This window comes from Carcharhinus amblyrhynchos, chromosome 20 (genome assembly GCF_965287045.1).
Source record: "Carcharhinus amblyrhynchos chromosome 20, sCarAmb.v2.hapA, whole genome shotgun sequence".
Taxonomy (NCBI): Eukaryota; Metazoa; Chordata; class Chondrichthyes; order Carcharhiniformes; family Carcharhinidae; genus Carcharhinus; species Carcharhinus amblyrhynchos.
Window position 1 is genome coordinate 1,198,682 of NC_137343.1, and position 18,374 is coordinate 1,217,055.

General features: G+C 44.0%; 1 protein-coding gene across 1 annotated transcript in view; it reads right to left on the reverse strand.

Moving 5' to 3' along the window:
* tctn2 (tectonic family member 2) overlaps positions 1–15,760 on the reverse strand; it is a 77,265-nt gene extending 61,505 nt beyond the window's left edge. Inside the window, exons 1-5 of the mRNA XM_080207919.1 lie at positions 15,622–15,760; positions 11,297–11,407; positions 8,055–8,125; positions 4,089–4,290; positions 570–670 (exon numbers count right to left, since the gene is read on the reverse strand). Of these exons, the coding sequence (XP_080064045.1) occupies positions 570–670; positions 4,089–4,290; positions 8,055–8,125; positions 11,297–11,407; positions 15,622–15,709 (573 nt within the window). The 5' untranslated portion in view covers positions 15,710–15,760. The remainder of the gene's footprint in view (positions 1–569; positions 671–4,088; positions 4,291–8,054; positions 8,126–11,296; positions 11,408–15,621) is intronic.
* Between the last annotated feature and the right edge of the window lie 2,614 nt (positions 15,761–18,374).

Here is an 18,374-nt window from a genome sequence, read left to right on the forward strand (position 1 = left end):
GTGAAGATGTTATCTCTTGTGGGACAGTCTAGAACTAGGGAAGGTCACCGTTTAAAATTAAGGGGTTGTCTATTTAAAACAGATGAGATTTTTTTTCTCCCAGAGGACACAGAGTCTTTGGGACTCCCTTCCTCAAAGACAGTGGAAGCAGAGTTTATCAATGCTTTCAAGGTAGAAGTTTACAGATTCTTGATAAAGAAGGGGGTGAATGATCATTGGGGTGGCGGGATGGTCACAGTCAGATGAGCCATGGTCTTATTGAACAGCAGATTAGGCTTGAAGGGACGAGTAGCCTACTCCCGTCCCTAACTTGTATGGTCATTAGGCAAATTCTTTGCTTTCAGAAAAGCCACCAACTGGATGAGCATTACTCACAAGTCCAATAACTATTTCATATTTCCTTAATGCAACACAGTAAAGACAAGGAATAAGCAACAAACTCAGTTATACCAAACACTACAGATACCGTCCATTTAACTGTCAGTTTTACTTGTGAACCTGCATAAAAAACTGTTTATAATCTAGCTACGGCTACATAATTGAACAGCATTATTAAAATACAGAAATACCTCATCACAGCAGCATCGTACATCACAAACTTTCGCTGTTAAGTTGCATGGACATGAGCCGAGGGGATTGTATTTTTGTTCTGGAATCAATGTCTTTGTTTCTGATTAAACAAAATAACAAATGTTCAATGGTTAGCATATCCTTTACTGGGGAAGCAAGGTTGCACAGAGACATTCAGAGCAGGATGGTGCCATTATGAACCTCTTGTCTGTTATGAGTTAGCCAATCTTAACCAGAATTGTTGTAAAGATGCTGCCTCAACATCCTCAGATTTAAGAGGGAAAGTTATTCGGGAATTCCCTCCTCTGGGTCATCATCCAACAACGCTTGATGAAAACACACATGTTAAAAAGGACAAAATCAGGCAATGTGGCAATACCAGAGTCAGTTGTTTAGGCTTATACTTGGATGGGCTAGTGGAACCATATCCAATGAAAAATAAATTCAGAAAAATGACAGGCTTTTTCTCACTATTAGACGAGCAAGAAGATACATTCATAGCTTAACCTCAAAGAACTGGAAAAGTCTGACCATGGATATTAATAAACTGCCAATACAATAAATTTGTTTAGAAAAATCTCTGATATTCAGAACAGCAGCTTGTCCTGTTTCAACAATGTATTTAAAAATCTAATGCCTTGCTGCACATTTTTAATGATTGGCAAGTTTTTTTTGTTACTGATTTTTAAAAGCTCTGGAGGTTAAATTTAACACCTGTGCCTCATCAAATAGAAAGTAGTCAAATATTAATGTTAAATACTGTATTTAATGTATTTAGAGTCTTATAGGCCCAGTCACCCTCACAATCACCACTTTACAAAGGTGATGACTAGCTGAAAAAGAGCTGGAGAGTCCAATGGAATTCTTTAAGAGCAACACTGATTTCACTATCTGCCCTCCTGAATTATACTTTTCTGCAGAACCGATGCAGCTTCACTTTAAATGAAACTGTGACTCTCAGTACATAAGGAGGTTATTCAGCCCACAAAAAAACAAACAAAATACCGCAGACACTGGAAATTTGAAGCAAGGGCAGTAAATGCTGTAAATACTCAGCCGGTTAGGCAGCATCTGTGGGGAGAGGGAGAGAGAGAGAGACAGAGACAGAGGTAGCTTTTAAGGTAACCTTTCATCATCTGGCACATTGTGAGAGAAGGACCTTTCAAAACAAAAACACTACCCAGTTAGTCTCACATCCCTATTCTTTCCCCAAAGCATTTCAAATCTTAACTGTTCAAGTATTTATCTAATTCCTTTTTGAAAATATTAATCATAGAATCTTACACTGCAGAAGGAGACAATTTGGCCCATCAAGTTGCACCAACCACAATCCCACCCAGGCCTGATCCCCATAACCACATGGATTTTACCCTAGCCACTCCCCCATCACTCAGGGTCAATTTAGCATGGCCAATCTACCTAACCAGCACATCTTTGGACTATGGGAGGAAACTGGAACACCCAGAGGAAATCCATGCAGACACGAGGAGAACGTGCAAACTCCACACAGACAGTGATCCAAGCCAGGAATCGAACCTGGGTCCCTGGAGCTGTGAGGCAGCAGTGTCAACCACTGTGCAACCGTGCCGCCCCCAGAAGTAAATGAATTTACTTCCACTAGTCTTTCATGCAGTTCATCCCAGATCATTTGATTTGATTTATTGTCACATGTATTAGCATAGAGAAAAATATTATTTCTTGCTCACGATACAGACAAAGCATACCGTTCATAGAGAAGGAAGTGAGAGTGTACAGAATGTAGTGTTACAGTCATAGCTAGGGTGTAGGCAAAGATCAACTTAATGCGAGGTAAGTCCATTCAAAAGTCTGACAGCAGCAGGGAAGAAGCTGTTCTTGAGACAGTTGGTACATGACCTCAGACTTTTGTATCCTTTTCTCGATGGAAGAGAGAATGTCCTGGGTGTGTAAGGTCCTTAGTTCTGCTGGCTGCTTTGCCGAGGTAGTGGGAACTGTAGACAGAGTCAATGGATGGGAGGCTGATTTGCATGATGGATTGGGCAACATTCATGAGCTTTTGTAGTTCCTTGCGGTCTTGGGCAGAGTAGGAGCCATACCAAGCTGTGATACAACCAGAAAGAATGCTTTCTATGGTGCATCTGTAATAGCTGGACAGAGTCGTCACTGACATGCCAGATTTCCTTAGTCTTCTGAAAAAGTAAACGTGTCACGTCTCCTCAGGTTCTTTTGCCAATTAAATGTGTCTTCTGGATACCAGCCCTCTCAGCCAGTTTAATGTTCAACATCACCTCCTTACTTCTGTACTCTCTGGCTCTATTTATAAAACTAAAGCTATTTGAATTTCCTTCTCAACTTGTCCTACCAACTTCAAAGATTTGTTCAGGCATCTCCAGCTCACTCTGTTTCTGCAGCCTTTTTAAAACTGTTTTTTTCCCCCTACATTGTTCTTGCAACCAAAATGAATCACATCACAATTCTCTGGATGAAATTTCATCTGCCACGCATCAATCCATTCCACCAGCTCCTCCTCACTATTTATTACATTACTGAGTTTGGAGTCATATGCAAACTTTGAAATTTTGCCCTGTGTATCAAAATCCAAGTTATTAATATATACCAAAAAGAACACATTTCCTTATACTGACCCCTGGGGAATACCAGTATACAATTCTCTCCAGCTTGAAGATCATTTCACCTTTATCTCTATTTCCTGTCCCTTAGTCAATCCCATCTCCATCCACTGCCCCAATTTTTCAAACAAGTCTATTATGTAGCACTTCATGAAATGCGTTTAGACACATCAACCTGCACAGAACCTCTTTAACCCTCTCCATTACTATATTAAGTAACTCAAACTGGTATCTCAGACATAGCTTGGATTTATTAAAGGCAAATTATTTTCACTATGAGGTCAGACTCACCTGAAACATTGCACCCAATGTAAGCGGAATAACAGATTGGTGACCAACAATTACCTCCTGTATCTCCAGTGGGTAGTAAAGCAATTGTAAATCTATTGGAGTGGCACCTGATATTTATAAATGGCTAAAAAAAATGCAATACAAGTTTTGCTGCTGACACAATCTACAATGGAACACCTTGGAAAAAATGTAGGAGCAGAAAGCAATGGTTGGGTGTCGAATTTGCAGCCTCTCAACACTGTTGCTGTTTTATTTATTAATTAGAGTCACAAGTAGGCTTACATTAACGCTACGATGAAGTTACTGTGAAAATCCCCTAGTCGCCACACTCCGGCATCTATTTGGGTTCACTGAGGGAGAATTTAGCATGGCCAATGCACATAACTAGCACGGGTTGTGGGAGGAAACCAGAGCACCTGGGCAGACACGGGGAGAATGCACAAATTTCACACAGACGATGGTCCAAGTCAGGAATCAAGCCCAGGTCCCTGGCGCTGTGAGACTGCAGAGATAGCTGCTGTGCCACCAGATTTTTACTCACAATTCAGAAAAAGCTTCTTGTTTTGAGTTAGTATTGGTTGATGCCAGATCTCCTAAAAGCACCCAACAAGTACTTACCATTTATACTCCCATGAAACGTTGAGTTCACATATATTTTAACTTGGACTAGTAGTGTTGCTGAGTGTTGGTCATTCAGACAGGCGGTCACCCGGAGAGTTTCAACAATGCACAGAGGTTCTGGGCAGCAGTTGGTTTCATTTGTAAAATTTTCACAAAGGACGAGTGGTCGAACTAGGGTCAATGCCACATTGAGAGTTTCCTACATAACATTAACACAAAACTAGCATTTGGGCAGAAGAATTTTCCAATCAGCAATCAAAAAAAAAAATAAACAATTAAATCGCTCTACACCATTTTTCAACACCACCTTATTTTTCAACCAGCTGATTATTTATAATTAAGATGTGGAGTTGCCAGCATTGGACTGAGGTAGGCACAGTAAGTAACCTCACAACACGATGTTAAATTCCAACAGGTTTATTTGGTATCACCAAATGTGCTAACACTCATCTAGGTAGCCACATCACCAAATGTGCGACCAAATAAACCTGTTGGACTTTAACCTGGTGTTGTGAGACTACTTACTTATAACTAATAACAACGTGTAGAAATTTAAATCATCCCCAGTCATTATATATCTCCCTGCAGCCAGAAAATCACTGCTCACACTGCCAAGTGCCAAAACACAAAAATCTTCCCCTGATTTGCTTCAAACAGACATACCAGAGGTCATGCCTCACAAATTTGGTTGAGTTTTTTGAGGAGGTGACAAAAATGATTGACAAGGGAAGGGCCGTGGATGTCGTCGACATGGATTTTAGCAAAGCATTTGATAAAGTCCCACATGGCAGGCTGGTGCAAAAGGTCAAATCACACGGGATCAAGGGTGAACTAGCCAGATGGATTCAGAACTGGCTTGGCCATAGAAACAGAAAGAAGTCTCACAACACCAGCTTAAAATCCAACAGGTTTATTTATAGCAAACACAACAAGCTTTCAGAACAGGCTGTCCCTTCGTCAAGTGGGTGGGAGTTCTGATCACAAACAGGGCACAATGACACAAACTCAATTTACACGAATAATGATTGAAATGTGAGTCTTTAGAGCTCTCTCCACTCACATTGCCTGTACCTTTAAGACTTGATTAGCTGTAAAGACTCACATCCCAATCATTATTCGTGTAAATTGAGTTTGTGTCATTGTGCCCTGTTTGTGATCAGAACTCCCAGCTACCTGACAAAGGGACAGCCAGTTCCGAAAGTTTGTGGCGTTTGCTACAAATAAACCTGTTGTGAGACTTCTTTCTGCTTTTACCCAGTCCAACGCTGGCATCACCACATCTTGGCCATAGAAGACAGAGGGTAGCAGTGGAAGGGTCTTTTTCTGATTGGAGGTCAATGACTAGTGATGTTCCACAGGGCTCTGCACTGGGGCCTCTGCTGTTTATGATATATATAAATAAATTATATTATATATATATATGGGGCGGTTTAGAACAGAGTTGAGGAGGAACTTCTTCACTCAAAGGGCAGAGAATTCCAGAGATTCACCACCCGTTGAAGTGGTGGAGGCTGCCTCGCTAAATATATTTAAGACGCGGGTTGATAGGTTTTTGATAGGCAAGGGGATTAAGGGTTATGGGGTGAGGGCGGGAATGTGGAACTGAGACACGACAGATCAGCCATGATCTTATTGAATGGCGGGGCAGGCTCGAAGGGCTAGATGGCCTACTCCTGCTCCTATTTCTTATGTTCTTATGTTCTTAAATGATTTGGAAGAAGACGTAGCTGGTCTGATTGGTAAGTTTGCGGACAAGACAAAGATTGCTGGAGTTGCGAATAGTGATGAAAATTGTCAAAGTATACAGCAGGATATAGACAAGCTGGAAAATTGGGCAGAGAAATGGCAGATGGAATTTAATCCCGATAAATGCAAAGTGACACGTTTTGGTAGATCTAATGCAGGGGAGAGCTATACAATAAGTGGCAGAACTATCAGGAGTATAGACACACAGAGGGATCTGGGTGTGCAAGTCCACAGATCCTTAAAAGGTGGCAACACAGGTGGAGAGAGTGGTGAAGAAGGCATATGGCATGCTTGTCTTTATTGGACGGGACATACAGTATAGAAGTTGGAATATGATGTTGCAGCTATATAGAACGTTGGTTAGGCCACATTTGGAATACTGCGTCCAGTTCTGATCGCCACAGTACCAGAAGGATGTGGAGGCTTTGGAGCGAGTACAGAAAAGGTTTACCAGGATGTTGCCTGGTATGGATGGTCTTAGCTATGAGGTGAGATTGAGTAAACTGGAGTTGTTTTCCCTGGAAAGACGGAGGTTGGGGGCGACCTAACAGAAGTTTATAAAATTATGAAGGGCATAGATAGGGTGAACAATTGGAAGCTTTTTCCCAGGTTGGAAATGATAAACACAAGGGGTCACAAGTTTAAGGTAAGGGGGGCAAGATTCAAATAGATATGCAAGGAATGTATTTTACACAGTGGTGGGAGCCTGGAATGCACTACCAAGTAAGGTGGTTGAGGCAGACACGCTAGGATCATTTAAGACTCATCTAGATAGCCATGACGGAGGGAAAAGGTGAATGCATTTTGTACCTAGAACATGTCACAAACATAACCTTTCATTGTGGCTGATCTTCTCAAGCTTAATTTGCTCCTGGCATTAATACAAGTTATTTGTTCATGTCTTACATGCTTTAACTCTCAGTTTTATAAAGTCAAATAGTTAAACGTGGCTGTTATTTTGTAGACTTTGCAAATCTTACCTATCTGTCTTAGTTAGACATTGTTACACAGATGGTAGTTTACAATACTGGCTTTTGACAGCTGCTGATGGCAGATTGCGATATTGGCTTTTAACAGGAAGAGTCCTGCTGGGACAGCCACGATCACACAAGTAACTTCAAAGACAGGGATGCCGGTACTGCTGCAGAAGGGTTTCCTGTGTCCTGACTGCAGGACTGTAATTCCTCATTGACTCTGGGGCTGCATCACGACCCAAGAAGGAAGAACTGGAGGTCTGGCAGGAATTGGAACTTTGAATCGTGCTTCCTGCTGGAGCTCAGAATGTATAAAATCCTACTTGTGTGTGTGTTCTGGGAGAAGTCTGGTAATCCATTGTAAGGAACCAGTTTCTCCCAAAATTCTGGAATAAGACGCAGGAGTTTTGTAATAAAAACAACTGTATTTTGACTCACTAACAATCTGAGGTATTATTTTACCTACAACAGCCATATGAACTGACTGGGAATAGAGGGATACAAACAGATGGTCTAGTTAGGAACACATGATCAGTGTAGGCTTGGAGGGTCGAAGGGCCTGTTCCTGTGCTGTATTGTTCTTCGAGCTGATTGAAAACAAAGTTGTATAAATACAATTTTCTTTTAAAAAACATAACCCCAAGTAGTTTCTTTTGACTTCGAAATCCTTGTAACAACTTTCATTGACAGAGGTTAGAAAGCTTTCTCTGGGGTAGGGCTGTGCCAAGGTGTTAAAAGATGAAAGCCAGCCATGTTCTGTACTGTAAAATGCATTCTGTCCAAAGAATTAGGAGTTTCTGGAGTCAATGAGGCCCTTATTCCTATAACCTGTGCTGGTATTTTTTTAATGTTCTTTCACAGGATGTTGCTGACCAGGCCAGCTTTAATATTTGTTTTATGTTTTATTTATTTAATTTTTCAAATCAAAAAAATTATTTAAATCAAAAAGGGGGCATTTTCCCATTCCACCCACCACAGGACTCGCAGCAGGAGGGGGATGCACCATGCAAAGGTCCATTGACTTTGGGGAGTGCGGGGGGATTTCGGGTTTCAGGCTAAGTGCAGCTGGAAAATCCCACCCTAAGCGTCGAATTGCTCTGCAGCCAGGTGGGCAATTTTCAATCCACTGACATGAGTTCTTTTAATATTAGTCAAATTTAACATTCCAGAAATCTGGCTGAAGGAAACTTTATCACAAATAGAAAGCTCTATAAAAAGGAGAAATACAAGAAAAAGTACTAACCTCATCAAAAAAAATACTCAGTCTCCAATGATCAGTGGCATTTGGCACCACACATTTAGGCTGTGACAGATCTAAATGGAAAACAAATCAAAAATAAAGAAATTTGTTTTTTTCATCTTGCTTATGAGACTCATCCCATTCCCTCGGTCCCAATTTCCTCTAAAATACTGACCACCCAACCTCTCTTTGTGCTTCCCATGTTAGCTCACTCCAGGGGTCGAGCACAGAACTTTACGCTGGTAGTCTAGCGCAATATTGAGGGAGTGCTACACTGTTGGAGGTGCCATCTTGGGGGGTGTAAAAGATGCCATGAGACTACTTAAAAAAGGGGAGTTTTCCATCAATATCCTGACCAATATTGATCCCTCAATCTCAATACAAAAAAATGGATGATCTGATCTCTGATCTAACCCCACATATTTGCTTTTTCCCTTTATCCTTCAATAGCTCTGGTCAACAAAAATCTAGCAATCTCAGTTTTAAAAATAATAATAATTGATCCAACACCAATTACTGTTCGCAGAAAAGAGCTCCAATCTGCTATCACTTTTAGGTAGTAAAAAGTCTGACAACACCGGGGGGACATCGAAAGTTTGTGAGTATTATCAAATAAATCGGTTGGACTAAAACCTGGTGTTGTCAGACTTTTTACTGTGTTTACGCCAGTCCAACGCCGGCATTCCCACATCATGATCACTTTTAGGTGACATGTTTCCCAATTGTTCTTACACTAATTGCCTTAGTCCTAATTAGCAGAAATTGTGTAGATTGAGAGAAACTGTACACAAGAACACATTTTCAAAATCCTTCTTGAAACCTCTTCATCGCCACCTTCAGACACTTCTTTCAGCAGCTAAGTTACATGGGGCTAATCTTCAACTGTAATGTGCATCGAGATGTTTTATTTATTGCTAAAATCACTACACAAAAACATGCCACCCTTACATGGCAAACTTATTAGATGCCTTAAGCCATAATTTCAGTAGGACAAGTTGTTATTAGCATTGATCATCTTACTAGTGTAATCCCTTCAGTGCACAGATTTCAAATCAAAAGAGAAAATGCAGGAAAAGCTTTGATAAAGGGTCATCTGGAATCAAAACAACAGCTCTTTTCTCTCCTTACAGATGCTGCCAGACCTGCTGAGATTTTCTAGGATTTTTTCTTTTGGTTTCAGATTCCAGCTCTGCAGTAATTTGTTTTTATACAGATTTCAAATGGTCTAAACAGAACTTTATGACAGGAATTACATAATTACAATAGAGCACCTCCTACTGACTAATTGGAGAACTTCACAGATAAATGGAGAATAACTCAGCCATCCAATCGTCCCAATCACTAAGGATCTCCTTACTTCAGTGTGAACAGGGGTGGCACAGTAGCACGATGATTAGTACTGCTGCTTCACAGCACCAGGAACCCGGGTTTGATTCCACTGTGTGGAGTCTGCACGTTCTCCCTGTGTCTGCATGGAGTGGCACATTCTCTCCATGTGTGAATGGGCCAGCTGATGAGTTTAGAAGGATGAGGGGGGGATCTTATAGAGATGTATAAGATAACGAAAGGGATGGATAGGGTAGAGGTGGAGAGATTCTTCCTGCTCAGAAAGGACAGCAGGACTGGAGGGCACAGCCTCAAGATGTGGGGGGGACAGTTTAGATCAGAGTTGAGGAGGAACTTCTTCAAAGGGTGGTGAATCTCTGGAATTCTCTGCCCGTTGAAGTGGTGGAGGCTACCTCGCTAAATATATTTAAGACACGGGTGGATAGGTTTTCGGTAGGCAAGGGGATTAAGGGTTATGGGGAGAAAGCGGGAAAGTGGAACTGATCCACTTCAGATCAGCCATGATCTTATTGAATGGCAGGGCAGGCTCGAAGGGCATCTCTGAAACTTTGTCACTGTCTTTATATTTCCCACGACATCTCGCTATATATCTTAGCCTCTCTGTACATCTCCCTCTCTCTGGATCATTTTATCTCAATTACAGCAGCCCCCTCTCCATTTCTGTGTCCGCCCCCACCCCCCGCAGTCTCTCTGCTTCCCTCTCTCTCTGTGTCACTACATTTGCTTCTCTCCGTGAATCTCTGTTGAAATTACAGTAGCATTTACTCTATCTCTGTCGCTTGTATCTCTCTCTGCTCACTTGTTGGGGACTGGACAGATCACAAGTTTGATATTCTTAAGGACCGAAGACATAGGAACACTGTAGAGAAGAGATAGAAATCAGTGAAAGTGGGTGGGTGGGGGGGGGGGGGGGGGGGGGAGGAGAAAGAGACTTTCTAATACAAAGAGCAAAGAACAAAGAACAACACAGCATGGAATACAGGCCCTTCAGCCCAAAAAGCTTGTGCCGCCAATGTAACATTGTGCTTTTCCTCTTCCACCCTTGCCCCGTGTCTATGCTTATGGTACCCCCATTGTAAACCCGATTAAGGGGAGAATAATTTAGGGACAATTTGTTACACCAGTTTCTTATGTTCTTATGTACTCAGGTTTCCTCCCACATCCTGGTTAGGTACATTGACCTGAACAGGCGCCAGTCTGTGGCAACCAGGGGAATTTCACAGTAACTTCTTTGCAGTGTTAATGTAGGCCTTACTTGTGACAAATAAACAAACTTCTACTTTGAACAGAAGGAGACCATTTAGTCTACTCCACATTCTACTAAATCACAGCCACTTTAACGTTAAGTTTATTTATTAGCCACGAGTAGGCTTACATTAACACTGCAATGAAGTTACTGTGAAAATCCCCTAGTATCTGTATTTTAATTTACATATCTTCGTTCCATTTCCCTTGATATTCTTACATAACAAAAATCTGAACTGCCTTCAAAATTTCAGCAATATCCAGAAACCATGTGGAGAGAGTTCCAGATTTCCACAACACTCTGTAACAAAGTGCTTTCTGATTTCACTCAAATGCTTTATTTATGAAACTACGCCCCAGGTCAGAATTTCCCCACTTTGGGAAGTTATTTCTCTGTCACAAGTCCCATTACCACCTCAATTAAACACCCCTCAGCCTTCAATTCTCAAAGGAATACATAGAGAAAATGGTTTTGGAAATAGGAATTAGAATCCAAAAACAATATAAATTTAGAAACATTGTTTCTAGGTTGTAAGAAGGTTATTCTAATTATTTTTCTTTTATAACGTCATTTAAAACTAATTACAATTTCTGTGCATGGACTGTCCCACTTTTGAAACTCATGTACCAGTAAACCAGAATAACAGACGTACCATCAGTGGCAGCAACTTTTTCCACACCAACGTGAGCTGAAGAGCTGTTTTCTCCCACCAGGTACACAGTTACTTCAGGTCCAGATGCAATCAGGAAACGTGGTTGGAACACTGAATGGAAAGTAGAATAGTTACTTGATATCAAAGCGAAAAACCCTACTAAACAGAAGGACATCATTCTAACGCGGATAAATGTGTAGTGGTCCATTTTGGCAGGACCAATGGGATGAAGGAGTACAATATCAAAGAACGAGTCTTAGCAGTGTTGAGGAGCAGAAGGACTTTGGGGTCTGGGTCCACAGAACTCGTAAAATTGGTCTCACAGGTGGAGGATGTGGTCAAGAAGGCGTATGGTGTACTGGCCTTCATTAATTGAGGGATTGAGTTTAGGAGTCGGGAGATAATGCTGCAACTTTATAAGACCCTTGTTAGACCCCACTTGGAGTACTGTGTGCAGTTCTGGTCGCCTCACTACAGGAAGGATGTGGAAGCTATTGAGAGCGTGCAGAGGAGATTTACAAGGATGTTGCCTGGATTGGGAGGCATGCCTTATGAAAATAGGTTGAGGGAGCCAGGTCTCTTCTCCCTGGAGAGATGAAGATTGATAGGCAACCTGACAGAGGTTCATAAAATGTCGAGAGGAATAGATAGGGTGGATTCTTGGAGGCTATTTCCCAGGGCTGAAATGGTCACTACGGGAGGACACAGGTTTAAGGTGCTGGGAAGCATGTACGGAGGTGGTGTTGGGGTAAGTTTTTCACTCGGAGGGTGGTGAGTGAGTGGAATCAGCTGCTGTTGGTGGTGGTAGAGGCGAACTCGCTGGGGTCTTTTAAAAGACTTCTGGATGAGTACATGGGATTTAATGGGATTGGGAGTTACAGATAGCTCTAAGGCCTGGTAGGTATGGGTATGATCGGCACAACTTGTGGGCCGAAGGGCCTGTTTGTGCTATAGTGTTCTATTCGCCCCATCATGCCTGTGCCACCTCAATGAGAGGGCTATTCCATTAGCCTCACTCATTCATTCTTTCCCTATAGTTCTGTAAATTTATCTACAAGTGGTTATGCATTTCCTAGAACCATAAGTATTCAAGGATATGAGGCAAAGGTGGATAATTGGAATTAAGTCATAGTAAGCTATGATCCCATTGATGCTCAAAGGACTAAATGGCCTCCTCCAGTGCTTATGTAGCTTCATAATGCAAAGGAGAAAATGTTAGAGCAGGTGAGGCTCACAGGATTGGTTTTAAGGGAGAGGTGGAGCAATTCTTAAAGGAAGGTGAAGAGGCAGAGATACAGCAAAGCACATTTAGTAATGTGGTTTGGCTGAAAACCTGATGGGAAAGATTCATACTTGGGAATTAAGGGAAAGACGGGCATGATTTGGGGAGGTGACAGCAGTCAAAAAGTTTGGGGAAGAAAGGTAAGTTGAAGATGCAAACATAGTTTGCAAAGACAGTGGCATCAAGGGTGAATTTTTGAGTAAAGGAGTGATGCTGGCAGATGTGAAGGGGAAAGAGGGTAACAGTGTCTGAGGAGAAAAATCCATTCACAATATTGGCAGACCTGATGGCCAGGAATGGAAGTGGGCGATCAGCAATTTAATGGGAATAGAGGCGAGGGAACAGGAGATGAAATCAGAGACAAGATGACCTATGAGAGAGTTGGAGGGGAGATACTAGAGAAAGACAAGTTCAGGGTCAGGTCAGGGAGGGTCAGGACTGAACAGACTCAAAAATCCAAGTCTTATAAACTTAGGTGTCAAATGGCAACAACTTTCAGCAATCTCTAAACTGTACCAGGAATAATTCTGGAGTTTATCCAGAAAATACACAGAATACCAGTCTGCAGCATATTGGTACAAAGCAGTGGAGAACTGCCCACCATCTGTCCTAGCACCAGGACGCAATAAGAAGTCTCACAACACCAGTTAAAGTCAAACAGGTTTATTTGGTAGCAAAATCCACTAGCTTTCAGAGCAGTGCGCCTTCATCAGGTAAGTGAGAGCTCTGTTCACGAACATAGAGCAGTGCAGCATAGTACAGGCCCTTAGGCCCTCGATGTTGTGCTGATCTATGTCCAAGCCCAAGAGCAAGCTATCCCACTCCCTATCATTCTGCATGAGTCGCAAAAACCCAGCTTGCAGCTGCAGCAGGTGGTCAGGAAGGCGAATGGGATGCTGGCCTTCATAGCGAGGGGAATTGAATATAAAAGTAGGGAGGTCTTGCTGCGGCTGTATAGGGCATTGGTGAGGCCGCAGCTGCAGTGCTGTGTGCAGTTTTGGGCGCCGTACTTACGCAAGGATATTTTGGCCTTGGAGGGAGTGCAGAGGAGGTTTACTAGGCTGATACCGGAGTTGAGGGGGTTGAGCTATGAGGAGAGGCTGAATAAACTAGGCTTGTACTCGTTAGAGTTTAGAAGAATGAGGGGAGATCTCATTGAGACGTATAAGATGATGAATGGGATGGATAAGATAGAGGTGGAGAGACTCTTCCTGCTCAGAAAGGATAGTAGGACTAGGGGGCACAGCCTCAAGATAAAGGGGGGGGCGGTTTAGAACGGAGTTGAGGAGGAACTTCTTCACTCAAAGGGTGGTGAATCGCTGGAATTCTCTGCCCGTTGAAGTGGTGGAGGCTACCTCGCTAAATATTTTTAAGACGCGGGTTGATGGGTTTTTGATAAGAGAGGGGATTAAGGGTTATGGGGAGAGGGCGGGAATGTGGAACTGAGCCACGACAGATCAGCCATGATCTTATTGAATGGCGGGGCAGGCTCGAGGGGCTGGATGGCCTACTCCTGCTCCTATTTCTTACGTTCTTATGTTCTTATTCTGGTCTGTCCCATGTGCCTATCCAATAACCACATGAAAATGCCTAAAATGTCCGAATCCACTATCGTAGCAGGCAGTGCATTCCACACCCCAACCACTCAGTGAAAAATCTACCTCGGACATCCCTCCTATATCTTCCACCACAATCCTTATAGTTATGCCCCCTAGTAACAGCTACATCCACCCAAGGAAATAGTCTCTCAACGTCCACTCTATCTATTTCCCTCATCATCTTATAAACCTCTTATTAAGTCGCCTCTCATCCTCCTCCACTCTAAAGAGAAAAGCCCCAGTTCCTCAAACTTTCCTCACAAGATCTACCCTCCAAACCAGGCAGCATCCTGCTAACTTTCTTCTACACTCTCCAATGCTTCCACATCCTTTTTATAGTGAGGTGACCAGAACTGCACACAATATTCCAAATGTGGTTTCACCAAGGTCCTGTATAGTTGCAGCATAACCCCACAGCTCAAACTCAAGCCCCCTGTTAATAAACGCTAGCACATTATAAGCCTTCTTCACGGCTCTATCCACTTGAATGGCAAACTTCAGAGATCTGTGGATATGAATCCCAAGATCTCTTGGTTCCTCCGCATTCCTCAGAACCCTGCTATTGACCCTATATCCACATTCAAGTTTGTCCTACCGAAATGAACCACCTCATGTTATCAGGGTTAAACTCCATCTGCCACTTTTTGGCCCAGCTCTGCATCCTATCAATGTCTCTTTGCAGCCTACAAGAGCCCTCCACCTTATCCACTACTCCACCAATCTTGGTGTAATCAGCAAATTTACTAACTCACTCTTCAGGGCATATAAAGACACAAACTCAATTTACAAAATAATGGTTGGAATACGAGTCTTTATAGGTAATCAAGTCTCAAAGGTACAGACAATTGGGTTGATGTCACATTATCTGTAACCACCAGCCCCCTCCCCCCAACAACTTGCCTGGGCTTGCAAAATCTCATCAACTGTCCTGTCTGGAGACAATACACAGCTCTTTAACCTGTGCTTAACCCTCTCTCTAGTCACACTGTCTGTACCTTTAAGACTTGTTTCCCCGTAAAGACTCACATTCCAACCATTATTTTGTAAATTGAGTTTGTGTCTTTATATACCCCGTTTGTGAATAGGACTTCCACTCACCTGACCAAGGAGCAGCACTCTAAAAGCTAGTGGCATTTGCTACCAAATAAACCTGTTGGACTCTAACCTGGTGTTTTGAGACTTCTTACTGTGTTTACCCTGCTCCAACACTGGCATCTCTACATCATAACTCGGACACAACCTAGCATAGCACTGGTTTTCGGCAGAACCTGGAACTGAACAGGATGCATCCCCTCCATCCACAATGCAGTCCCAGAAACCCGCACCAACATCACTCCATGGTCAGCTTCATTCCCTCACCGCCCCAAACACCTCAACCCGCTCCCCCAGCCATTCCCCTTCCTCCAGGAAGCCCCCGACCCCGGCCCCCTCACAGGCAGACTCACCTAGGCTGCCCCGGCTCCCACTCAGCATGAGGCTGCAGCAAAGCTGTGCGACCATCCAACCGAACGGGAACGCGGCCGCTCGGCCCATCGCTCTCAGACTCGCTTTCCTCGTAGCCTCCCAGCAGCCGCCATCACCAAACTCCGCACCCCGCAACAAACAACCTGCTGATTGGTTGATGTGCAGAAGGAGCCAATCAGTGCTCCCATTAAATCGTGGCCAGTTGCTGTAGAAACCAACACTGGTTCGACCGCCCTCTTGTGTCGTGGAGGAGCCGTTACACCAGAGGGTCAGTGCCGAGGGAGCGCCGCACTGTCCGAGGGTCAGTGCTGAGGGAGTGCCGCACTGTCCGAGGGTCAGTGCTGAGGGAGTGCCGCACTGTCCGAGGGTCAGTGCTGAGGGAGCGCCGCACTGTCAGAGGGTCAGTACTGAGGGAGTGCCGCACTGTCAGAGGGTCAGTGCCGAGGGAGTGTCGCACTGTCAGAGGGTCAGTGCTGAGGGAGTGCCGCACTGTCAGAGGGTCAGTGCTGAGGGCGTGCCGCACTGTCAGAGGGTCAGTACTGAGGGAGTGCCGCACTGTCAGAGGGTCAGTGCCGAGGGAGTGTCGCACTGTCAGAGGGTCAGTGCTGAGGGCGTGCCGCACTGTCAGAGGGTCAGTACTGAGGGAGTGTCGCACTGTCAGAGGGTCAGTGCCGAGGGAGTGTCGCACTGTCCGAGGGTCAGTGCTGAGGGCGTGCCGCACTGTCAGAGGGTCAGTGCCGAGGGAGTGCCGCACTGTCAGAGGGTCAGTGCCGAGGGAGTGTCGCACTGTCAGAGGGTCAGTGCTGAGGGCGTGCCGCACTGTCAGAGGGTCAGTACTGAGGGAGTGCCGCACTGTCAGAGGGTCAGTGCCGAGGGAGTGTCGCACTGTCAGAGGGTCAGTGCTGAGGGAGCGCCACAGTCTTTCAGATGAAACTTTAAACCGAGGCTACATACAGCATCAAGAATAGGGGAATTGACCCCAGTGATCTGGCCAATATCGCTACTCGATCTGTTTGAAGTCTATCCCATTTAGCATGCCGGTAACTCCATGTTGGAGGGTATCTTCAGAGTGAAGATGGAACTTTGTCTCCACTCTTAATGATACTATCTTGTTCAGATGCATCTGCAGCAGGCATGTAGTTCGAGTATGCTTTTCACTTTTGTTGGTTCCTTCACACCTATATCTTTTAAGACCTGGCTAACTTGGTCTGTGGCAGTGCTACCGAGCCACTCTCGGGCATTGAAGTCCCCCATCCAGAATACATTCTGAGCTCTTGCCACTTCAGTGCATCCTTCAATTGGTGTTCAACATAGAGGAGTGCTGATTCATCAGCTGAGGGGTGATGGTATGTGATAATCAGAAGGAAGTTTCCCTGCACTTGTTTGACCTGATGGCATGAGACTTGATGGGGTCCAGAGTCGATGCTGAGACTCCTAGGACAACTCACTCCAACTCTATACCACTGTGCTGCACCTCTGCTGGGTCTGTCCTGCCAGTGGACAGGACAAACCCAGGGATAGTGATAGTGGTGTTTGGGATGTTACCTGTAAGGTATCACAGAATTGTTACTCGGAGAAGGAAGCCATTTGTGCCATCATGTTTGCACCAACTGACATTAAGACTTATTGCCGTTCCCCTGCATTTTCCTTACATTTCTGTACATTGTTACTCTTCAAATAATCATCTAATGCATGGATTCCCTGGGGTCTATGGAATGCCAGGGTGCCGTGAAAGGCCTGCAGGAGTTTGGCAGAGTTGGCAGCCACCACGTGATTGGTTGATGCTGGCTGGAACCACGCCAATTTAGTCTGAGCAGCCTATCAGCATCAGAAAGGCTGAGCTCTGATTGGACCATTCAACTTCTTGCAATTGCTGGGCCTAAAAGCCCAAGGCCAGCAGAGAAAGTTCCAGGCTGAGACAGGATCCGATGGGAGCGGAGTGAGAAGCAGCTGCAGTATATTAGCGTGAAAGTAGCTTCTCCCGATACATAGTTATAAAAGCAAAGAACATGAACTGTCCCAATGCCACAGTGGGAGTCCAGATCTCCAAAATCATCCCAACACCAGGCAGATGTGTGTACAAAAGAGACAGCATAGCTCCTCACACTGAAGACAGCATGAAGGTCAGCCTTCAGTTCTTAACAGTCTTTTATTGCTGATAGGCATGGCGGCACAGTGGTTAGCACTGCTACCTCACAACACCAGGGACCTGTGTTCGATTCTTGCCCTGGGTCACTGTGTGTGCACAGTCTGCACATTCTCCCCATGTCTGCATGGGTTTTCTCCAGTTTCCTCCCACAGTCTGAAAGACGTGCTGGTTAGGTGCATTGGCTGTGCTAAATTCTCCTTCAGTGTATCCAAATCCAGAGTGTGGCAACTAGGGAATTTTCACAATAACTTCATTGCAGTGTTGATGTAAGCCTACTTGTAACACCAATAAATAAAAATGTGTAGATATAGCTAGAAAATACTTTTCAAGGTAGACTTGGATAGATTCCTGGTAAGCAAGGGGATGATAGATTATCAGCGGTAGGCAGTATACAGATTTGAGGTTGCTGTCAGATCAGCTCTGATCTTATTAAATGGGAGAGCAGACTCAAGGGCCAAGTGGCCTAATTCTGCTTCTTGATCGTATGTGACAATACCATCACACCACCCCCTTACCATACACAAACCACTGAAGTTGACACGGCAGGTTAAGAAAGAAGTATAAAAAAAATGGGATTTTATAAAC